We start from the raw sequence: 25,023 nt of genomic DNA on the forward strand, positions 1-25,023 counted from the left end.
TAGAGCTAAACAAAATTATCATTAGGAACAGATCAAAACGTTCGGGTGGCCACATTTTGAAACCTAAAGATTTTGAGCATATGAAACTGCCTTGTACTGAATCAAACTATTGGTCCATTTACAAGGTAATCCAATTTTGTCTACTCAGAAGTAAGTCCTACTGAATCAAATGAGGCTTGCTCCCAGGTAAGTGGGATTAGGGTTGCAGCCTTACGCCAACATTAATTACTCTGGCCACCATTCTCCAAGGTCTAAGACAGAGATGTGGCCTAACCCTGATACATTAAAGAGGTTTTTAAATTTGAGATACCTGAGTTGGACCCCAGAACCTTCTACATGGAAAGCATGCACTCACTGAGCTATGGAACCGATCCCAGTTCCTTATCGTATCTGTCTGGGTTTTGATAAGCTTTCTTGGGAGCATGGAAATCATCTTTCAACAAGTATATATAACAGGAACACGGGGAAGTGCTGGATGAAATATGTAAACATGGCTACATCCTTCCTCTCCTTTTCCAAGTGGGAAATGTAGTTGCCTAGGACTGTTGGCCAAACATCATTAGTCACCTTTTAGCAATAAACAATATCCCTATTCAAGCATTTGTTTCTGAATGCATGAAGGGGCCTGCAGAAATATGCTGGCCCCACCACCTCTACACTAAAGTGTATGGCAGCAACATACCTTCCCATCTCCAGAATTGGAAACTCTGTGTGAATAGATGGCCTTGAGATTGAGTCAATCACGTGTCAGCTGGGAGGCACATGCTGTCATCAAGGGGGAGGGGCTAACCCATGCATACCTGCAGACCCCCATATGCCTTCAGTATTCCTAAGATGAGTTGGGGGGGACACGACTGAATTTTACACCAGCTGTCATCTTACTCTATTTGGACTGGCATCAGCAATCGGGGTTGTCAGGCAGATGTCTAAGTCTTATGTCAAACATCCATGGTCCCTTGGCCCTCCTGGTCCTTCTCCTTTCTGCCACTGCCTGCTCTCTACCTATCTTCAAGTACGCAAGCAGAGGCAGGAACGTGGAGGAGCAACAACCCTGGATCTCCCTCTTGTATTGAGCAGTGATGCAGATTGGTCCCAGAGGGAGAAAGCTAATGCATCGTCAGTGGCAACAGGCAAGGAGGTAGGATTCCCCTTCTGAGGGCACCTTGCTTAAGCCCCCTACCCCAGGACTTGGAGCCACCACTTAACCTACTATGTTAACCATTTGATGTTGTGTATATACTATCTACTAACCTGCTTTGCGAAAACTGAGCAAAGTCATCCTGGAGTTCAAACTTGTTGAGAAGTTCTCCGATGAGGTATCCTGAAGAAAACTCCTGGGCAAAAGACTCCATTTCTGGTTTATTTTTAAAGAGAAAAAGGAAAGGTTTTTTCCCCTCCATTTGTTCAGACCTAAGGGCTGATTCATATGTTACCACCGTGAAGTGCCAGTAACTTTCCTGTGACTTCCTCCCATGCAGTTGCAGTAACATGCAGATCAGAAGCGGCTAACCGGTGGCCCTCAATATGTTGCTGAGCTACAACTACCATCTTCCCTGACCATTGACCATGCTGGAAGGGGACATATCAGAGTTGGAGTCCAACAACACCTGGAAGGCCCCAGGTTTCCCAACACCTCTGATCTACACAGAGAAGTCAACATTGCCTTTTCTCAGGCCAGGTTTCAGCTAGCATGGGATGAAACCACATGATCCACCTCACCAAGGTGCTTCCACCATCTAAATCAGGCCTGTACCTGCATGACCCACCAAGTCTATTACCCACACATTGTGGCCTGTGAAGCACTTAATGACACCCCCCCTTTTTTTTCAGGCCCAGGCAGGCAGCATAAAGGATAGGGTGGTTATCAACCCCTGATGGGTCACTGAGTTGGTGTACCACAGATTGCACAGATATGCTCTGGGGATTACTGACACTTGTGCAGGCCTGCTGTAGAAGCCTTAATGCATGAATTGGCCCTAATGAAACAAATTTTAAAAATGAAGAGTTGCTCCCAACTAAGTAATATTCAGCGTGTGTTTGTGGGAAAGGTTCGTTGGTTTGTTTTTGTTTTATTATGTATTTTGTGTTCTCATTTTGTATTTTTATGTTGTAAACCACCCTGTGATCTTCAGATGAAGGGTGGTATACAAAATTAATAAATAATAATAAATAAAATATACCGGTACTCATTCAAGCCAATTGACTTCAGTCACAACCAATTATTTCAATGGGTCTACTTTGAGTATTATTTAGTTGGCTTCAACCTACAGTAAATTATTAAAACAGCAGCAGTTCTCTATTGCCTCTTTTAAGTTCTAACTTAAAAGTAAGCTACAGATAGGTAGCCGTGTTGGTCTGCCATAGTCAAAACAAAATTTTTTTTCCTTCTAGTAGCACCTTAAAGACCAACTAAGTTAGTTCTTGGTATGAGCTTTCGTGTGCATGTATCTGAAGAAGTGTGCATGCACATGAAAGCTCATACCAAGAACTAACATACCGTATTTTCCCCTCTATAACACGCAGATTTTTTCTCCTAAAAAGGAAGGGGAAATGTCTGTGCGTGTTATAGAGCGAATGTGTGGTCCCTGGAGCCGAAAAATCAGGCAAAAATCAAATCGTGCTTCACCACGGAGAAGGGAAACCTGAAAAGAGGAAGTGGCTGCTTTCCTGCATTCTGCCTCAGGGTCTTACTGCCCACCCACCTCTGTTTCGTTGCTGTGTTTGCTGAAACGGAACAAAGAGCAGGGCAAGCCCCTCCCCTCCAGGCAAGCAGAGGGGAAAGCAGAGAATTCCTCTCTGTGCTCCTGTGCTGCTGGGGGAGAGGGAGAGAGGGGGGGAGGGAGAGGGGGGAGGGAGAGGGAGGGAGAGAGAGGGGAGAGAGAGAGAGAGGGAGAGAGAGAGAGAGAGAGAGATGGCTGGCTTGGGTGGGGGGAAACTTTTGCCTTTCTTTCCTCCCTCCCGTTAAATCCCTCTCCTGTATTCTTAGCCAGCTGCTTCTCCGCACACCCCTCTCATGTCCCTTCTTTGTTTTTCCTTCGCTCCCCACTTAAATTGGGGTTACAAAGCATAGATCCACATGGATCCTCAGGATCTTTGCATTGGGTCACCCCAAATTCACCATCAGATCACATAGCATGTCCATGGCTACAGCCTGCACCAAAAAAATCACGCACCCACTGTTGCCTGGGGCTGCAATGGTGCAAAAACGTGGTTAAAAAGCATGGATCCTCAGGATCTTTGCATTGGGTCACCCCAAATTCGCCATCAGATCACATAGCATGTCCATGGCTACAGCCTGCACCAAAAAAATCACGCACCCACTGTTGCCTGGGGCTGCAATGATGCAAAAACGTGGTTACAAAGCATGGATCCACAGGAATTCTCAGGATTTTTGCATTGGGTCACCCCAAATTCACCATCAGATCACATGTCTGTGGCCACAGCATGAAGCACAAAAATGATACATCCACTGTTTCATTCAGAATGTTTTTTCCCTTGTTTTCCTCCTCTAAAAACGATGTGCGTGTTATGGTCAGGTGCGTGTTATAGAGCAAAAAATACGGTAGTTGGTCTTTAAGGTGCTACTAGAAGGAATTTTTTTTTTGTTTTAAAAGTAAGCTGTAATAATTTCTCAAATTCTCTGCGTTTCAAGATGCTTCTTCTTCTGGGAAGAGTAAGACAACCCCAACTTGCAGTATGAAGAAAGTTTGAGATACAATGGTAATTTGAGAGTTTATAATCGCCTCTCCCACAACCTAAAGAGCTCTAGAAATCTGGTAGTTCAGCCTCTCATTAGAGGCATTTCATCTCTCTGTGTGGATGATATTTTTCTCTGGAGGAAAGCCATTTGTAGATCAAATAGTAGGAACAACGGGATAAACATATATCTACAAGGACTGTCTGTACTCCAGAGTCCTTATTAATTGAGGAAATTCGACAGATTTGTGTCCCTTGAAACTGCAGAAGAGTCTCTGGTGATGGAAATCATTGCCACATGGGAGCTCTAGAGGTGTGTTGTGTAACTCAGAATGAACACCATCCACTGCTTTCCTAGGACTGCCAAAAATGTGGAGGTAGTAATGTAAAGTAGACAGGTCACAAAACTCAAGGTTATTTGGGAAGCTGCTACCTATCTTTTTTAAAAAAATAATAATTATGAGTTTGAATCAAATAGAACTGATTCAATCAATCAGAAGTTCATTGATTTGCACATGAACAAACTGAAGAAAACACACTTGCAACTTCTTTTTTGATAATGCTTGCATGCGTCACAGCAGGTGCTCTCAGGGGAAGAGGCATTCCTTTGTGTATGAGCAAAGAGAAGATCACACCTGCTACCCACAGTTTTTGTAAGGCTGGACTAAAATAACTAAATAATATTTTTCCAGCTATCTTCTGCTCAATAAGTCAGTCAAAAGGTTCTTGAGCCAAATAACTTGAGTTGGCAGCCTTCTTTATTTTGAACAGAGCGCTCAGGAATGTAGGATTGCCAACCTAGAGAAAAGCTCCAAGGAAACAAGAAAAGAAATAGCCCCTGCTCCCTGTCCCACCCTGCTGCTTTGCCTTTCCCAACTAGCCACGGAAGCAGGAGGATGGATAACAAAGAGGGGGAGCAGTGGGAGATAGATGACCAAAGCAGTTACAACTTTCTATGGACCTGTTAATAGTATAATTTGCAGTGATGGGAAACCCATGGCGCTCCAAATTTATTGGAGTCTAATTCCCATCAACCCCAGCCAAGGGTCAGGGATGATGGGAATTGCAGTCTAGCAACATCTGGAGGGCTGCAGATCCACCCATTCCTAGGTTAGAAAACAGTCCCTCCCTCAAATACGGTGCTATATAGGGTCTCTAGTTCTTTTAACAAAACCACACTGAGGCCCATCCAGTATTTTTGCACATACTGGATGAGCAAACGATCATTACGGTGTGGAAAACACCAGCCATTCTGTTCATGCAACCCAATGTACAGTACAATTCTGGAGTGGTGCTTTCCTGGGCTGCATCATAGTTACATGGACACAAGGGAACTTCTATATGTCTTGTCTGGCGTTACAGGTTCAAATTAGGAGAAGCTGCTTGTTGACATATTACAACTCTTACTGCTCTCCATAAAGTATTACTGTCATTTCATTTTTAACCAAAGACTGGTCTCCCTTGATTTCATTGCATTTTTTCCAAATGTACCATATCTAAAAACAAATCCCTCTGATCATTCTAGACTCCCAGAATTGAAACAAATGCTCACAAAACATTTCAAAATCCCCAGTGTTTTAAGACCCCCGTTTCAAAATCAAGGAAGACAACCAAGCTGGATGGAATCCCTCCAAGTGCCATACAGGTTATTTGCTACTATTAGTTATTACTATTGACACTTAATATTACTGCCTCCCCTGGCTAAACCCATCCCACTCCCACCAACCCTGCTTGGGCATATTGGTACTCTAGCACAGTTATTAACATCAGTAATAACTTTTTTGTTACTTGGGTGAAAGCTATTTCCACCAACAGAATAGCTGCTCCTTGTGCAATTCTGTCATGCAAAGGCAGTCAGAAAGGTGAGTCCTCCTGGTACTTATTTTTCAGTGAAGGAAAAATGAGAACTACTAATGCAAGCACTTTAAACTTAAAGCAGTTTGATCATACTGTCTGTTTTGAATGGGCCCATGCTGTTTAAATTTGCTTGTTTGTATGCTGCATTAGTCTTTTGTTGTTGTTGCTGAAGTACATTTGTTTGTTTGTTTGTTTGTTTGTTTGTTTCTTACTACTCTGCTACCTGCCCTGGGTATATAAATACCCACACCGCATCTGTAAGAATGCAATGGTTTAGTGCGACAGTGCTGAAACTTTGTAACTCCCTGCCTATAGACACCAAACAGGCACCTTCCCTGTGCTGTATGCTTTTTGCTGCCTGCCAAAAATATTTTTATTTATACACGTCTACCCAGATGTTTAGAAAGCTGGTATGAGTTTTAATTCATTTTAGTCTAACCTATGCATGTTTTTTTTAATTGCGTCTGTCGTTTCCCCCCCCCCCCGCCCTTTTATTGCTAATTGGTAATTTTTTTATTGGCAATTTTATTGTTTTCTCTCTCTTGTAAACCACTTTGAGGTTTCCACGCACCCACCCCATACAATCAAGCGGTTAGCAGATTTCATGAGACAGAGAAATATGTAGAATCTGCAATAACCAGGGGTAGCTCAGCCGGTAGCGCATGAGACTCCCATTTCAGGTTTGTGGGTTTGAGCCCCACATTGGGCATTACATTAGGGAGGCAAGGCGTTAATGTCATGTTTTGATGTAAACTCCTGCATTGCAGCAGGTCGGACTAGATGACTCGCATGGCTCCCCTTCTATGAAATGTCTGCGGGGGAAGCAAATGAATCAGCAGCAAAACCGTGCTCCTGAGCATGTGCAAAGCGCCATTTCTCTCACGAGGGACTAAACAACAAGAACAAGAGCAAGAAGAAAAGTCTCCACGCGTCTAGGGTTGGGGGGGGGAGGAATCTGGTTTATGGAGGGGGGCGAAGTTCCCTCAGGGGAGCCGAAATGAAGCGCCTGCCCGCCTGAGAGGGACACGGGAAGCCCGAGCCCCGCACGTCCCGGGGCTTCCCCGCCCGCCTCAGCCCTGCAAGGAGGCTCCCGCACTCACTCACGGCCCGCGAGAGCTTCACTTCTCTGTTCAGCCAATCGCACAGGATGTCCGTCATGGCCGCGAGCGGTCCCGGCTCCTCGCCCGACTGGGCTCGAGGCCTCCTGGAGCGCAGCTCCGCGTCCCGTCACCATGGCGACCCGCTCGGCCGGGAGGAGCGAGGGCGCGCGTGCGCAGCGGGGGAGTCGGGAAAGGCGTCGCTTAGCGGCGCCGAAAACATTTCCCGCCAACTGGCTGTTTAAAGGGACGCTCCTTTGGGCCGAGAGCGCATGCGCGATTTGATGGCATGTGCGCGCGAGGGCGGGGCGAGTGGAGCTCCTTGATTGATTGATTTAGTTACTTTAATTTCGAGTGCGGTGGGGTCAGTTCTGGAGCACGAATTGCTTTTGCGTATATTTATTATAATTTATATTTATATTAAATATATATATATATATTTGTTGTTGTTCTTTAGTCGTTTAGTCGTGTCCGACTCTTCGTGACCCCATGGACCAGAGCACGCCAGGCACTCCTGTCTTCCACTGCCTCCCGCAGTTTGGTCAAACTCATGCTGGTACCTTCGACAACACTGTCCAGCCATCTCGTCCTCTGTCATCCCCTTCTCCTTGTGCCCTCCATCTTTCCCAGCATCAGGGTCTTTTCCAGGGAGTCTTCTCTTCTCATGAGGTGGCCAAAGTATTGGAGCCTCAGCTTCAGGATCTGTCCTTCCAGTGAGCACTCGGGGCTGATTTCCTTCAGAATGGAGAGAGGTTTGATCTTCTTGCAGTCCATGGGACTCTCAAGAGTCTCCTCCAGCATCATAATTCAAAAGCATCAATTCTTCGGCGATCAGCCTTCTTGATGGTCCAGCTCTCACTTCCATACATCACTACTGGGAAAACCATAGCTTTAACTATACGGACCTTTGTTGACAAGGTGATGTCTCTGCTTTAGTTACTTTAATTTCGAGTGCGGTGGGATCAGTCCTAGAGCATGAATTGCTTTTGCGCATATATATATATATATATATATATATATATATATAATATTAGTCTGTCCTAATATATATTATAATACATATTATAATATATATTAGTCTATACAGTATTATAATATTATACACACACACACACACACACACACATATATAATATAAAATTTTACACACACATCTATCTATTTAGCTATCTATCCACCTGTGAGCAGGTATGGACTTGGACTGTGCAGAGCCGGCAGGAAGAATCCTGGACAACAGCAAACCGAAAGAACGAGTCTAGGGAGCAACCATGTTTGCATTTGCAACTGCCAAGGGAATGCAAACAAAGTTGGTTTAACGAAGAGAATGGTAATTTGCTCAGGCGCCTGGGAATATATTCCGGTACTTGATGTCAGAAACTACATAATAGAAATTGGCTGGGAGGCAGAAGCATATCCAGGCTGAGAAATGTTTTCAGGAGAATATTGCTGTCACACAATCCTTTCCCCGATATCAGAGGTTGTTTTGGGGGTACAGATAGACTTGATTCTAGGAGCATGTAAGGCACGGGTGTCAAACACAAGACCCGCGGGCCGAATCCGGCCTGCCAGACCTCGTCATGTGGCCCGTGTAGCCGCCGCCGGCCGCCAGCCTTCACCTTTTATTCTCGCTTTTTTTTTTACACAAGAAAGCCGCCTCTTCAGCGCATGCGCGGCAGCTTACAAGCCAGAGAACGTCTGCCCTCTAGCGGCACCGGCCGTTCTACACAGGAAACCTCCACTTTACATGCATTCAGGAAGCCTCCACTTGTTTTTATATTGAGCGCATGCCATCCTGTGAGTCCTACAGATACAACCGGCCCTTTGAGGATGACCAAACTGCTGATGCGGCCCCCGATGAATTTGAGTTAGACACCCCTGATGTAAGGAATGGTTAAACTTCGCTCAGGTGGAAAGAAAAGGCTACAAAGAAGCAGCGTCTCTTATACTGTTCTGTAGAAGATTTGTGTGTGTCTGTGTTACATCTATATATAGATGTAGAGATATATCACTAATGGGTGAGGGTGAATCATATCATTTTGCTTAATGCATCTTATTCAGTTTTGTTAAGAGAAACTATTGACTATAACTTTCTTGCTTAAGCATTGCCTAACAACTTGCATTTTGAATCCTGGATCCTGATGGCTCTTCGCTAAAATATATCTAAATATACTATCAGCATTAATGGCCCCTCAATATTCTCTTTATTGTGCATGTATGATAATTTGTGCTTATGATGGTATCAAGTTGGCTATCTAATTGGTGCATGCCTACAGCTTTGGGGTGTATCTCAGGCACTTTTTGTACCACAAATGTTTCTTTTGGGTGGATTTTTTTTTTAAAAAAAATTTGGTACCACTTTTGTTGTGCTATAGCACAAGGAGCCACATTTTTGCTGTCTGGAGGGCCTAACAATGGGGAAGCATCTCGGAACAACTAATAAAGTGGGATGTGTGTAGATAAATCTGCACTATTGTTGCATCAATGGCATGTTGCATAATACTCTCTCTATCTCTCTGTGTGTGTGTGTGTGTGTGTGTGTATGCACACAGAGAGAGAGAGAGTCTGGAGGGGTCCTAAGTGTTCTAACAATGTGTTTTTAGCTTGGTAGTTATAGGTGGAACTATAAAGGATATGCTAAATTCTCTGTAGTATCAATACACTCTGTATGTTGCATGCTGCTATTGCACTGTGTCTTACTCCACCAGTAGAGGAGCAGGGAAGGGGAAAGGTCCCACATGATGTCATCACAACACAGGTTAATTTGATGCTGCAGGGAAGGAGAGCTCATCAATACATAAGGTTGTTTTTAATGGTAGCTCTATATCTTGTGTGCAATTTTACCTACAGGGTTGCCATGAAGAAATTTTGGTTCATCAAATGTCTTGGAATCTATAGTATTGTTGAATCTAAGTATTTGTGGAGTTTATTATATTCTGGGCTGCTGGAAATCCCATTTAACTGAGAGAGGGGTTAAAAAATAAATAAATTCCTGCTTGCATGTAACTATTGCTAAGTGCACTACACAGCTTCATGGGGGAGAGAATCAATAGACATTAAGAAGCATGATCTGCAGTCTGAAAGACTTCTGGAAATAAGTATTACTGAAGTCAATTTACTATCTCTGAGTAAATTTGGTTAAGATTGGATTTATGTTGTAACAAATATAATAGAAAGGGTGGGCTGGGGTTGGGGGTTGAAGTGATGTTAATACCATCATTGGGGGCTGGATTCTGACCTACTGGCATATGTCAGCTTGCTTGTGTTATGTCTTGTGTTATGTCCTGGTACAATAGAAGTAGCTGGAAATATTGCTGTGCCTGTTGTTGTTTAAAACAAAACAAATATTGACTTACTGGGCTATGCCAGGGATAGATCCAGGGCAGGTGGGAACAGGACAAAACCTAGTGAATCAGATATGAACTTAGGGAAGATTGATGGTTCGGGTGTGGAATTAAGGTCGCACCTAGTGTTTCAAGGGTAAAGCCCTGGGTCTGGCAAAATTTGGTGTGCCTCTCTGTGTGTGTTACTTCACTGTATTGGTTATCTGGCAGAGCATGGTTTATTTTTTAAATACTTACTGTTGGTACCCCTAGGTCTTCTCCCTGAAAATGTGGCTACGGGAGCTGGGTATGAAAAGTGAATCGCTTACTGACCTCCATCACAGGAATGGATTGTTCATCATAGACACTGAATGGTCCTGAGGATTATTTCATGGGAACTATTTTCAGCTTCTAGCCTGATACACAGAAGAGCAGAAAACAGAGTTTGGTGCTTCAAAAACCATTATAAATTCAATCTTGCAAGTTGGTGGGTTGGGCAGAGAATTTGATGAAGATGATGCAAATAGTAACTACTTTCCATTTGTTAGGGCTTTTGCAATAGTAACTTCTTTGTGTTTATAGGGCTTTTGCCTAATTCCACTCAAGGTTTTGGGCTTGGCTCAGAAATGGTACAACTGTCTCTTGCTCAAGGCTGGAGCATTTCCCAGAGCCTGGTCCATTTCTATTCATTAGTCACTTGGAGGCAATGAATGTTAACCAGCCCATGTAGAAAATCCCAGTTTCTGCTAGATGCTTATGCTAGTGCTCTGATGATAAATGTCCTCTAATTTTTCAAAAGCTTTTCCCCCTGTGAAAGAGGCTTCCATTTTTCTGCTTCTTTCTCAAAGCCCTTTAGAATTTCCTTAGCTGGACCAATGGTCTCTGACTCTGTACAAGGCAGGATTATATGCAATCCCAATGTAAAAGTATTTCAGAACATTGTACAACTGCAGCTTTGATATACCACATTTAACTTGTTAATGCAACGGCAAGAATCTGGCAGTGTTTGCTTCAGCACAGAGCTGCAGAACTAAGAAGCACAACTGTTCCTGAGATGTTCAGAGACCTTCAGGAACTCCAACTCCCATCAGCCCCAGTCAGCATGGCCAAGGGTCAGGAAGTATGGGAACTGAAGTCCAAGTATATCTAGAGGGCTGCAGATTCCCCATCCCTGGGCTAAATACATATATTATGAGAAGATTCAGTTCTACCCACCTTTTGGCATAGAGCTAATCCAGATATTGCTATCAAGCTAACCTCCACAAATAACTGCTGCTGTGACCTTCCACAGCCTCTGATGGTAATTGAAATACGGAAGAAATACAAACATCTGCCAGAGCTCAAAAAATATTTTTTGTGTCACATTTGTAGGGTGTTGAGTGGAATAGGGGATCATAAGCATAAGAGGATGAGCAAAGAATTGTGAAACTATTTAGGGGAATCTGCAGTGGCACAGAAGAAAGAAACCTAATAATAGCGTGCTTTCCATATGCCTACAAACAAAAGTATTATGAAACAAAATTGATGTCTTCCCATGACACTTTTGCAAGTTTTCACTTGCGTTCCATCCCAAAGCACTGTTTAAGGTTGGAAAGTTCGAGGGATTTATGGCGGAGGGAAAGGTTACCAGTTCACTGAAATGTTAGCAGTGCCAGTTTTAAAACAATGTTCATTGTTTGACATTTGTTCTCTCTCTAAGTTGTAGGTATTGAGTGCCAAATAGCAATTTGGTGAGTCCAGCTTGCTTCCAAGTGCCTTCCTCCACATCTCCCCATGAAGCCCAAGTAACATTTCGGCATGCATGGGGGGAAATCAAAGGAGGGGTGGTATTTAAAAGCTGTTCCTTGCGGCAAGAGATTGCGTATTTGTACATTTATATCAAGGATGGGGGAACCTGTGGCCCTCCACAAGGTTGTTGGACTCCATCTCCCATCACCCCCAGGTGGCATGGCCAATGGCCAGCATGATAGGAATTGTAGTCCAGTAGTATCTGAATGACCACATGTTCCTCATCCATGGTTTATAAAATGCATTTGTTGCCCAAGTAGATCATAAAAGAAAGTTTAGCCCATGTTCTGTGCCCAGCACGCTAGCGATGAAATGCTGGATTTTCCTGTCTCTTGCAAGTCACAAAAATGGAATGTGTTATACCTAAAGTAATACATTTTCTATTAGCTCCTGTAATTATTTTGTCTTTTTGGATCAGACACGTACATCATTAGTCATAAGAGACAATGTAATGAGGTTTTTTAAAAAATCCTTCCAAACTAATTATTTTACATGAATGACTTTTTCTAACTCCTAGTTACAGTTTTGATGGGCTGATTATAACCTAAGGGAAGACTTGCAATCCTTTGCATTTCTTCCTGGGTTACGTGTGCAATTCATCACAGGCAAGCCATGCTCCTACGGCTCAGAGCTACCTGCCCAAATACTCACATGGCTTGGGATCTTTGTTCAAGTTGCTTATATACCTTGTCCTCTTTTATAGGCTGCTTTCCTGTAAGCCCAGAGCTGTTTGCAGAAGGTAAAATAACACTTGAAAGATGACAAAACTAAGGGGGGGAAGGAGCTAAGAACAGTAAATTACATTATCAAAATAAAATAGAAAACAGGCACCCACACTTCCAAATTGCTCAGCACAGCTCATTAGCCAACCAGTGGCTGCAAACAGTCATGATGGGTGCCAAGTTAAACTTTTTGTGTGGTTTATTGATGTAAATCATGGCTTCAGTGAAGCTGGCATGAGTATATAAAATGATTATGATCTATTTTATCCCATTATGACCTATTTTAACCTTGGTACTGGTTCTTACCTTAAACACGAGCTGGAAGACATGTGTAAATATCCTGACGTCTTAGTACCTAAAGTAACAATCAGTCCACTAATCCTGCGTTACCAGTCAAGTTTAATTATCACCTGTAGGAAACAATGGGGTTCTGCACAGACAATGAAAACTTCTTCCCAAAAGTCATGATTAAGGAAGCATATAAGACAACCAGTTAGTCTTGTAGGTATTGTTAACTTTCATATGAAAGGTGCTGATTTCTAATCCCTGACCTTATGGATATACCGTCAAGGGAAGATACACATAGCCATAACACAGGCACATTTAACACCAGTAAAAAGTCCTAAGCCTCTTGCACGGCGTAGCTAAATGGGTGGGTTGTGGACACACTTGTGGGTTCTGACATACACCTTGTAAGAGTGTGTGTCAGGGCTATAAACTCACCAGATGCCTCTGGCCATGTTGCTGCCTAGATCTTGACCGTATCTCCTGCCTCTGCTCACTGGAGCCTCATCTTCCTGCCTTGGTACCCAGCTACTGGCCTGATAGGGGCACACCTTTGTCCCTGTCTCTGCTTGGCTCTGCTAAGCTTATCAGCTCATGTTTGCACTACAACCCAGATGGAATTCACTTTAACTGACCGTGTATACTTTAGCCTCTTAATGAAACTTCAAGAACAGAAGCCTCCTCCCTGCACCTGTTTTTGGTGCTTTACCAAAGCACCAGCGAGGTTGAGTGGTACAATACCAGCACCTCCAAGTGTCCCTATTTTCCAGGGACATTTACAGAAGCCGCCCTGGTTCCTGATTTGATCCCAGAATGTCCCATTTTTCCTTAGGACGTCCGTATTTCCATCAGACAAAAGTTGGAAGGTATGCAATACCACCTTCACACACCTTCTCTTTCTGTAACTTTGTGTGATCTCCACAATGTGCTTCCACCCCTAGGGTGGATCCATTTTACAATGGCAGGGACAAAGCCTTGCTACTTTCCTAATTGCAGCTTCGAGCCAAGGACCGCCTTTGCTTTGGCACAGAAACACCCTTGGGCAGGATGAAAGCCCATATGTTCCTCTAGAAACAAAAAGTGCTGCTTCACAGGCAGTGAATAATTTCATCAATGTTTTGACAGCTATAATTCTTCACTGGCTCTGTGCCAAGTCCATGCCCATTTTAGCAGAGCAAAGCAACGGCAGTGGACAGATTTCCTCACTGGGGCAGGAGGAGGCACTCTTGCAAGCTGGTGGCTCTGCCCACAGCAGAGGTGTAGCCCTCTATTTGAATGGTTGACCCTTAGAGGCTGAGGAATCAAATTGGTTTACAGACAGCACTGCACTCTTTCCCAGCTGACAGATCTAGCAATGCTGTCAAAGCTCAGGAAAGATGATGAATAATGCTGATGAGCATTCTGACCCAGTGCAGATTCGACATTCTAACTGACCAAGCAAGGGCTACTTTGTTGTTGTTTAGTCGTTTAGTTGTGTCCGACTCTTCTTGGCCCCATGGACCAGAGCATGCCAGGCACTCCTGTCTTCCACTGCCTTCTGCAGTTTGGTCAAACTCATGCTGGTAGCTTTGAGAACACTGTCCAACCATCTCATCCTCTGTCGTCCACTTCTCCTTGTGCCTTCAATCTTTCCCAACATCAGGGTCTTTTCCAGGGAGTCTTCTCTTCTCATGAAGTGGCCAAAGTATTGGAGCCTCGGCTTCAGGATCTGTCCTTCCAGTGAGCACTCGGCTGATTTCCTTCAGCATGGATAGGTTTGATCTTCTTGCAGTCCATGGGACTCTCAAGAGTCTTCTCCAGCACCTTCACGTATCGCTGCCTTGCCATGGCGAAGGGGCTTGAATAACTCAGAGGAGCTATGAGCTTTGCTGTGCAGGGCCACCCAAGATGGACAGGTCATAGTGGAGAGTTTTGACCAAACGTGATCCACCTGGAGCAGGAACTGGCAAGCCACTCCAGTATCCCTGCCAAGAAAACTCCATGGACAAAGGGCTACTTTAAGCCTCCTTTAATCTTGCTAGCAGACTTTAAAACCAGCATAACCACAATAAGTATTTTAGAAGTTAATTGTCAATGCAGAAAAATATTTGTGTGCTCTTTTCTCTCTTGCTATGCCCCAGTCCCCCCCCCCCCGTATTGACAATTTAGCATTTATGAAACTACTTATAGTTAAAATTCCCCAATTTACCTCCCTTGCTTTTCTTTAGGACCTGCTTTACTTGATTCAAGGGTTCTAAGAAATGGCACAGTGGCAGCTTCACTTTGGCTTTGTGTGTGCATTCTGGGTGGGCAGAGTCTGTTATTAAATTGTCCTTAGTTGTTTTATGTAGAAAGGTTGGCTCCACATTCTAAAAACAAGGGATAGTAAGTCCTTGCAGTCTAATGCAGCAATGCCCATAACATCGCAGACTTGGGAAGTGAAATTGCTTTTGAGGGAATGGACTGAATCCCCCAGAGATCATTAGTCTTACCGAAATTAGTTTTGCTTCCTTCTTCAGCTTTCATCTCCCGAGATGAAACCTCCAAATTTGCCACAAAGGTTCACTTTAACAGATCCATAAAGCTCCGAGTGTGACTTTGGGCTCTTTCAGATGGGCATTTATTATTATTTGCTTCCAGAAAGCTTACGCAAAGGTAAGACTACAGCTGGTCTTCACTGATCATAAAACAATCAGCCTTCATCCTGCATCCATTCTGATTTCATTGTGGAGTGTTTATATGACTTCCCATGAGAAACGGGAGAAATTCAACTCAGTTCACATTCAAAAATGAATATATTCACACTTCCTGAAACAATGCGTCAACCAAATGGCAGCCCTTCTTAAAAAGTTGCACTTCAATGAATTTTGCAGTGCAGTTCTCAGTGCAGATGTGTAATATGAAGAAAAAAACCCCCGCATACACTAGGGTAAAGTGTGCATATAAATGCATATATCCGTGAAAATGCATATAAAAATGTCTATATTTGTCAGAATTGCATAACAATTGTGTACATTATGAGCAATTCACACTAAAATACTGATGAATTTTCATGAGGATTTGATTTACAAAAACCTGGCAAACTGACATGGAAATGTGGAGCTTCTGGGTCATGTGGCCAGCATGACTAAGCCGCTTCTGGCGAACCAGAGCAGCGCACGGAAACGCCGTTTACCTTCCCGCTGGAGTGGTACCTATTTATCTACTTGCACGTTTATGTGCTTTTGAACTGCTAGGTTGGCAGGAGCAGGAACCGAACAACGGGGGCTCACCCCGTCGCAGGGATTTGAACCGCCAAACTTCTGAATGGCAAGCCCTAGGCTCTGTGGTTTAACCCACAGTGCCACCCGCGTCCCAGTACATGGGTAGTTGAGTCTGAAAAGCCCAGGACACAAATTTCCACGGCCCTCTAGCAGCTATGGCCACTCTTTTACTAGAAGTAATATATTTATCTCCCCAAAATACCAAGCCAGTATGCCTTCTTGAAAGATGCTGCTGGATAGAGGAAGAAAGGGCCAAAGGAAAACCAGTTTCAGCTAAAGCTTATAAGAAAGAGAGAACAGGCCAGAGAATGAACTTTCTCTGTGTGTTCCCTAATATAAAATCCTTCTAATTTCAAATTTATCAGCCGCACTCTCTGATTTGTTCTCTCTAGTTTCATCCCCTAAATAATTTTGCTAATCATTTTAAAAAAACAGTCCTCCATTAATTTATTGCTTGCATCAAGATTTGGGATCTTATTTCTCCTTCTTCTTTAATTGCAGCGGAGATACCTTTAGATTTCAAAATTGAGTCATAAATATCATCCAAGCCAGGAAGAGAAACCTTGACACTGTTTGGGTCAAACAAGGCCTTTATATCTCACCTTTCTTCCAGGGCGCTCAAGATGGTGTAAGCTGCTCTTTCTCTGCCCATTTTATCTTCACAACAATTCTGTGCAGAAGATGAGGCTAAGAGACTGTGTCTGGCTGAAGGTCACCCAGTGACCTTCATAGCTTGATAGAGATTTGAACCCTGATCTCCCAGATCCTAGTCCACTCACTATACTACACAGCTTCTCACTGGAGGTATCACTCAGTACTTTTCAATGCCAATCACTAGCTTCCAGTGGATGCTAACCATTTTATGTTTCATTAATATTTACTTAAACATTCAAGTTTTGACGCTGTCATCTGGAATAATTATGGAAAACTCCTTTAGGGTAGTGTTGATGTCTCAAGTAATTAGTACAAGTTTTGCTTTGATTTTAAAATGAAAGGTCAGTGAACCTCTGAGGGATGCTGTTTCATCAGATCCATTAGCAGTACCAAGTGGAGCTGAAACAGGGGAGCATTTGAGTGCCAAAACCCATTGCTATAACCTTTAAGCAATAATGCATGGTTCTGCTTCAGATATGGCAATAGGAATTGCTTTAAACTTGAAGCCAGTTACTTCCTGAGAGCAAATAGCAAATCAATGTGTTACTTTATACTTCTCTGACTAGCCGGTTTCCCCATTGCAGTCCTGATTAAGGCTGTAACGATCAATGTGAAAAAGGAACAACACACATGAATTGCTGAAGTTTTTTACAGTCTCTACAACCAACCAGACTTTAGGTGTCTTCAGCTAGTGTCATCACCATGGTTGAAAAAGCTCTTAGCACTTCTTGTATTTACTCTGGCTTCTTGTTGTTTTCTATAAACTTTACATACATTTTAAAAAACAGTTACCAAACAGAAAGTTGTCTTCTTAGACGAACACATGTACACATGTGGGGCTACCTTTGAAGGTGACCCGGAAACTACAATTAATCCAGAATGCAGCAGCTAGACTGGTGACTGGGGGTGGCTGCCGGGACCACATAACACCGGTTCTGAGAGATCTGCATTGGCTTCCAGTACGTTTCCGAGCACAATTCAAAGTGTTGGTGCTGACCTTTAAAGCCCTAAACGGCCTCGGTCCTATATACCTGAAGGAGCGTCTCCACCCCCATCGTTCAGCCCGGACACTGAGGTCCAGCTCCAAGGGCCTTCTGGCGGTTCCCTCATTGCGAGAAGTGAGGTTACAGGGAGCCAGACAGAGGGCCTTCTTGGTAGTGGCGCCCACCCTGTGGAACACCCTCCCTGCAGATGTGAAGGAAATAAGCAGCTATCCTATCTTTAAAAGACATCTGAAGGGAAGTTTTTAATATTTAACACTGTATTGTTTTTAACACTTGATTGGGAGCCGCCCAGAGTGGCTGAGAAAACCCAGCCAGATGGGCGGGGTATAAATTATTATTATTATTATTATTATTATTATTATTATTATTACAGTCTTGTATGCAGCCATCCATATGGCATCAAAACAAACCTGGGGAAAAATTTTGTTACAAATTCAGCTCACATCCACATACAGTGGTACCTTGGGTACAGAACTTAATTCGTTCTGGAGGTCTGTTCTTAACCTGAAACTGTTCTTAACCTGAAGCACCAATTTAGCTAATGGGGCCTCCTGCTGCCACTTCACTGCCGCTGCATGATTTCTGTTCTCATCCTGAAGCAAAGTTCTTAACCCGAGGTAATATTTCTGGGTTAGCGGAGTCTGTAACCTGAAGCATATGTACCCTGAAGCGTATGTACCCTGGGTTTAGTCCATTCAAAGGTGTTGTCGTGTTGCCCTACTGCTTCCATGTGTCCTGAGCTACTGGATCTGTATACATTCCAGTACATTGTTTACCAGGCAAATATGTTTTAATGTTATTTTCCTGGGCAGTTGGGCAACACCAATCCAACATTATATTGTGCTGCTAAATCTGCTACTGTGGTTTCATTATTGTATTTTTTTACTTGCCTGTAAATTGCTTCAGGAAGTCAATAAACCTAACCTAACCTTATATAATGAATGTCCTTGATGCAGCAGTTCTTGTTATTAGCTCAGGGCAGTTCACCTCAAGTAACTTTTAGATCCAGAACATACAGTTTTGGTGAAACACTAGTTCAGGGAAACAAGTTTCTTTCGTGTATTTGTCACTTAAAACTATATTGCAGGAGAACTCAGTTTTGAACACTAAATGCATTACTCTACAGAACCATTTTACCCCAGGGTGTAGCAGTTAGCATTACAAGAAACAGCTAAAATATATTTGTTCAGGATGAGACTGGAAAGGTTTGCTGCAGTTCCTATTTCTTATAAGTCCCCCACTCCCCTAAGTAGTACAGAGCTAGAATGTTGCTCTGAATGAAGTCTTCTGTCCCATACATATTTAGCCAGAAGTAAATCTTATTGGGGACGCGGATGGCGCTGTGGTCTAAACCACTGAGCTTAGGGCTTGCTGATCGGAAGGTCGGCGGTTCAAATCCCTGCGACAGGGTGAGCTCCCGTTGCTCGGTCCCTGCTCCTGCCAACCTAGCAGTTCAAAAGCACGTCAAAGTGCAAGCAGATAAATAGGTACTGCTCTGGCAGGAAGGTAAACGGTGTTTACGTGCACTGCTCTGGTTTCACCAGAAGCGGCTTAGTCATGCTGGCCACATGACCTGGAAAAACTGTCTGCAGACAAACGCCGGCTCCCTTGGCCAGTAAAGCGAGATGAGCACCGCAACCCCAGAGTTGTTCACCACTGGACTTAACTGTCAGGGGTCCTTTACCTTTACCTTTTAAAATCTTACTGAGCTACGCATGGGTTTCTTTCCATTTCTTAAATCTTGAGTTTGATTCACCACATTTCCATATCCGCTTGCATTTAAAATAAAAAAAATCCACCGGTTACTTTCTCCTAACATACACACTTTAGCAGGCAGTTCCCCCTAATATACACATTTTTGCAAAGCAATTTCCCTTGCTATAATGCATTTTTTATTATTTTCATTATATTGGGTTGGAAGTTACAGTACAAGCATAATTGGAGACAGCTCCATGGAGGAAGCCTGGTATATGAATGTAATAAACAAACAAGACATTATGTGGTAACCACACAATCTGCCTCCCTCCTCCTCCTCCTCTGCATTACTTCATAGAGCTTGAGGTCAAGCTATGTTGTATGGGTACATTCCACAGAGGAAAAGGGATGGAGTTAGGCACATGTTTTCTGTTTGCAGCAATTGCCCCAAGTCTAAAGTAATGTCTAGTTTTGTAATTACAGCACTGGCATCTCAGACATTTTTTCTGTCTGAGCCCAGAGGCTAGTGTGAGTGCGAGACAAATCTCCTTAGCCCCAGCAAAACTGGTGATGACCTCCTGCCAAACTTATTGTGCTGAATTTATCATGGCCGTAAGGATATTCTCAGCCTTGCCTGCTGTAGCCAGATTCTTTTGTGGCAGAATGCCTGGCTTCCACTTTCTGCCTTAGCCCACTGTGGAACTGATCTTAGACCTAGAGGAAAGGAGAAGCAAATTCACCTAGCCTCCCCAGTCCTACAAAAGCAGAAACGGCCATGAAACTGCCACCAGTCCTACAGATTGGGCTGAGCACGCCTATGGCCCTTAGAACTCAAAGGCTTCCACTGCCAAACTTATGGTGACAGAAGGCCCAGTCTCTGTTTTTCATAAACCCAAACGACTGACTGTGGAATAATATAGATAGCCTGTTTATGAAAATGAACAAGTCAAATCCTGAGCTTGCACACAACTCTCTCAGTAAACTTGATGTAAACTTACATTTCCTTATATATTTAGTATCAGCCATCAGTTCCTGGCTTAAAGTGTGTGTGTGTGGGGGGGGGGGTTCCTCTGACCTAAACAAGGAAAATTATCATTTTTAATTTGACAAGCTGGAAAATTGGATTCAAAGAGGAAATTACAATGCAGATAAATATGTTTTTCCTGGAACATTGCCAGATGGCGGAATAAGTTGATATTCAAGGGTTTTAGCAAATATATTGCTCAGCTTCAATGGGTGTGTGTGTGATGGTATCAAGCAGCACTTTAAGCAAGTTTCTTCCAGATCCTGGTAGTATGCAGTTAAGCACTAAAATCATATATTTATCATAGAGACTAACAAAACGGGAATTTTAATTTCTTATAGTAAAACATTTCAGCCTGCGCCTTCATCAGTTCAGCTTGCGCCTCTGATAAAAATGATTCTGTTCCCAAGGTGTTTGTTACAAAGCTTTGAGGATGGAAATCTCAGAAGGCCTTCATTCTCGGAAGCTAAGTGATGTTTGCACTGCCGTCTAGGCTGAGGCCAGTAGAGTTAATGTGTCCATTGTGTGCATCCAGTTCTCCCTTTGTTTGTTTGTTTTTTACTAACATTGTTGGATCTCTTGGCATCTCTGAAGCAATGATTAGTAAATCCAACAGGCTGTCGTTCTCAGAATTAAAGTGATTAGCAACCAGCTGCTCCACTTTCTCTGCCTCTTGCAAGAAACATGCATGTTCGACGTAGATCACATATACTATTATTTTCCTTTATTGTGCTGTATCTGTTCTTCCAGCAAATAAGAAAGCTGGGAGAGGATGAGCTAATCACCCAATTTCAAGCAATTTGGAAGGTTTTATGTAGCAAGCCCTCCTTGTCACAAAATATCACGGCTGGTTAGGACTTCAGGCAGCCTTTCCTAATGGAGCAATTTTGTTTTGCATAAATGTTTGTCCTCCACCTCAAGGATGAAAAGATTAGGAACATGACATATGGGCTTAATTACACAGTGTAATTTCAGAAATCCATGTTCTGAAACCTGATTCTTAATCCTGTTAGCAGTAGTAGATGTAGTGGATTTTGTCAGGGTAAAATGAGGTATCTTTGTTTCTCCAGTTTTGCGAGGTTTTAAAATGAAATCATGGTTAATTTATTTATGGAGCGTAATTGTACAGTGTAAGCACTCAGAAAACTGAAGCTGTATAGAATATCCTGGCAGTATTCAACTACTGTGCTTTGTTAGTGCAAAGATTTCCATTTCTGCAATGGGACATACCGTTCTACTCCCCCCTGTGCATGTCCTGTGTCCCCCCCCCCAAAAAAAATCTGTTCCAGTGTGAAGAGGATTAGATACAGGAGTTTCTGTTAGAGCAGTGAAGAAAGAAACTTACCAACAGTGCAAAGCAGGCTTGAATTCATTGAAATGAAGACTTACACCGGGGGAAATATCCCAGTGGTAGGATGAGTAAGCGTCCCTGTTACATATAATTGGCAAGGGGGGGGGGGAGACTTCATAGTAAGAGGAGAAAGGTCAAACATGGCTGAAAGAGTCTAGTAGATTGGGATGAAGCATATAATTTAGATGTCAAGGAGCTATCAACAAACCAGGTCATCCACAGGACAGACGCGCGCGCGCGCACACACACACAGAGAGAGAGAGAGAGAGAGAGAGAGAGAGAGAGAGAGAGAAGGCACGGAATGCAATTAGCTTTTGATTAGCAGAAAACAACAACATAGCAATGTCCCTGGTTCGTCTTAATGAAGGCGTTACTGAAGCAAAGCTCTAGGCACGACGTTCCCCCTCTAGACTTTCACTCTGGATCCCTCCTGGGCAGATGAAGGCTGCATCAAGGGAGAGAGCTCCTCTTCTGGGCCTGCCTGGTGCATTGCTCAGCAATGTGTAGGACCCTCCTCAAGAGGGGGAAGAGAGTCAGCAGGATTGAGATTGTCTGCACGCACACTGTGACTCTCAGCTTCTAATTCAGTCCTGGAAGGCCCTCCTCCTGACAGTCCTTGATTGCTCAAGTCTTCTGCTTCTGTCAGCTCCCAGCTCGTCTCTTCTGCTGACTGCTCCTCAGTGTCCCACCACTAGACTCCAGGCCCTAAGATGTCGTCCTTGGAGCTCTCCCTGGGGGGTTCTTGGGCTGGTGGCTCCCAGCTCTCCTCCTCATCCAACCAGGCTCTGACATTAGATGCTCAGAAAGTTCCAGCCCTAGCAGGAATTATCAGGTCTTACCAAGAGGGCTTGAGTACATTGAGGGGAGAGACGGCCAGGATATAGATCCAGAAGGTCAGCCAGCCGACATTTCCCCCCCAAAAGCCAGAGGAATTCCATATGCCCTCCAACAGAAAACAAAAACGGAGCTGGAGAAATTAGAATAGCAACGCATCATCTCCCCGATGTGGTTTTCTGAATGGGCAACATGCATAGTATCCCTAGTTCGCCCTCTTGGTTGTATCCATATTTATAAAGTCATATTCAGTCAAGGCTTTAAGTTCAGACAAGCGCCCCATTTTACATTGATGGGAGAAGGCCAACAACTGAGTGAGTTTGACATGTACCAGGTTTACCAGCAGATAAGGAAGACCATAAACCCATAAATACCCAAAGGGGGTTGTACTAATGCAATAGATTGTCCAGTGGAGTTTCATCAGCACCCAGCAAAGTCCCAAGGGCTGTGAAAAACCTCTTAAAGAAAGACATGGATTGATGACACTCCCAACACAGATCGAAATGATGAAGAGCACCTCTCTACACGAGAGTATTTCAGAGACGGGGGAGGGAGGAGACCAATCAAAAAATATTTTGCAGAAAGAGTGAAGCAAAGTACAGTACTTACACAATGACAACAATGGAGTTACAGGATGGGCCATCAATATGGCAATGCTGATGCTCTGAGCAGACTACCACTCCTGGACTCAACCCCTACTGAAGAGTGCACTGGGGGAAGAGTATGGTTGTTGGAACATCTGGAGTGGACCCTAGTGAAGACTTTCCAGATTAGAAGATATACTAGGCAGGATCCTATCTTGTCTAGGATATGCATTACAAGATATAGAGCTGACTAGAACATAATCCTGAAGGATACTTTTCATTCCTTTTGGACCCAGGCATAGAGAGTTGATGACTATATTTTGTGGGGCATGGAAATTGTGGTTCCTCCTCATGGATGACATAAAGTTCCAATGGAATTGCACGAGACACATCCTGGAATATCCCAGATGGATGTCACCAGCCCTGTGTTGGTACCCTGGCCACCATTTTTCATCCTTCTCCTGGACGGGACATCATTATGGGGCATTGCGGAGGGGAAATTGTGGCCGTCACAAAAAATAGGATGAAGATTCTTTGGAGAAAGTTCTATGAAGTGGCCTTCTTTTCCTATCGGTGTGAGAAAAAGAATATGCTCAGTTTTTCTCAGAAAAACATCTTCTGAGAAGTATCTATTTTCAATGCACATCTTACTGGAAATTATCTTGTCATATTTGTTCCATTCTTTTCCAGGTTCCAGAACATCTGCATATTACATCTTGCCTTACCCTGGAATGATTTAGAAGCAGAAAAACAAAGGGGAGAACTGGAATGACTACATTCATTAATCCTGCCCTTCAGCAACTTCGGTGCAGATTATGGGGTAGCTAGTCACGCCATACCTTGCTCTCGCTCTGTAATGCCGTGCTTATCTATTCAGGTTCAAGCTACGAATTGGATTAAATTATTGTAAGTCACAAACACGTTCATATTTGATTTCACACTTGGACCAAACCTCATTATGTGTGGAGTAGAAACCTACTCCATAAATGCTGCCTGCTTTAAGAGGATGTGGTTATATGTGCTTTTCTTCAGACAGCCCAATTCAGCTTTGGACTACATTTATCATGTACTGTTTTTGTTGTGCTTAATTAAACAGTCATACTGAATTCACTGGCGCTTGTTTGCACACAATAGGGGCCTTCTTCAGGCACTCTTAGGTTATGTTGCTGGGATGGGGCCACCTGTGGCAGCCCCTCACCTGACCTTCTCACATTGAGCAGGAAATACTTTTGCTAAGAATTGGGCTGGTGGGAGTCTAGAGGGCACCAGATCGGTTGTTGCTGTCATTGTTGTTTAGTCGTTTAGTCATGTCCGACTCTTCATGACCCCTTGGACCAGAGCACACCAGGCACTCCTGTCTTCCACTGCCTCCTGCAGTTTGGTCAGACTCATGCTGGCAGCTTCGAGAACACTGTCCAACCATCTCGTTCTCTGTCGTCCCCTTCTCCTTGTGTCCTCAATCTTTCTCTTCTCATGAGGTGGCCAAAGTATTGGAGCCTCAACTTCAGGATCTGTCCTTCCAGTGAGCACTCAGGGCTGATTTCCTTCAGAATGGAGAGGTTTGATCTTCTTGCAGTCCACGGGACACTCAAGAGTCTCCTCCAGCACCAGAATTCAAAAGCATCAATTCTTCGGCAATCAGCCTTCTTTATGGTCCAGCTCTCACTTCCATGCATCATTACTTGGGAAAACCATAGCTTTAACTATACGGACCTTTGTTGGCAAGGTGATGTCTCTGCTTTTTAAGATGCTAAGTTTGTCATTGCTTTTCTCCCAAGAAGCAGGCGTCTTTTAATTTCATGACTGCTGCAGTTTTCTTAAATCTTGACTGAGATTGACTGTCAGTAGGTTCAGGGTTGACAAGTCCCCT

At 43.6% G+C, this 25,023-nt stretch overlaps 1 protein-coding gene and 1 long non-coding RNA gene across 5 annotated transcripts in view; one reads left to right on the plus strand and one right to left on the minus strand.

The window, feature by feature from the left end:
• Positions 1 to 6,803, minus strand: part of SPEF2 (sperm flagellar 2) — a 90,142-nt gene extending 83,339 nt beyond the window's left edge. For all 4 annotated transcript variants that reach the window (XM_081929533.1, XM_081929532.1, XM_081929531.1 and 1 more), the window contains exons 1-2: positions 6,654 to 6,803; positions 1,252 to 1,354 (exon numbers count right to left, since the gene is read on the minus strand). In XM_081929533.1, coding sequence (XP_081785659.1) covers positions 1,252 to 1,354; positions 6,654 to 6,711 — 161 coding nt within the window. In that variant the 5' untranslated portion in view covers positions 6,712 to 6,803. The remainder of the gene's footprint in view (positions 1 to 1,251; positions 1,355 to 6,653) is intronic.
• Positions 120 to 24,143, plus strand: LOC309380293. The gene is made up of 2 exons (XR_014172816.1): positions 120 to 186; positions 23,844 to 24,143. It is a non-coding gene; the product is annotated as an uncharacterized lncRNA (long non-coding RNA).
• The last annotated feature ends 880 nt before the right edge of the window (positions 24,144 to 25,023 follow it).

The sequence above is a fragment of the Podarcis melisellensis genome, assembly GCF_964234715.1.
Source record: "Podarcis melisellensis genome assembly, chromosome: 11".
Lineage (NCBI taxonomy): Eukaryota > Metazoa > Chordata > Lepidosauria > Squamata > Lacertidae > Podarcis > Podarcis melisellensis.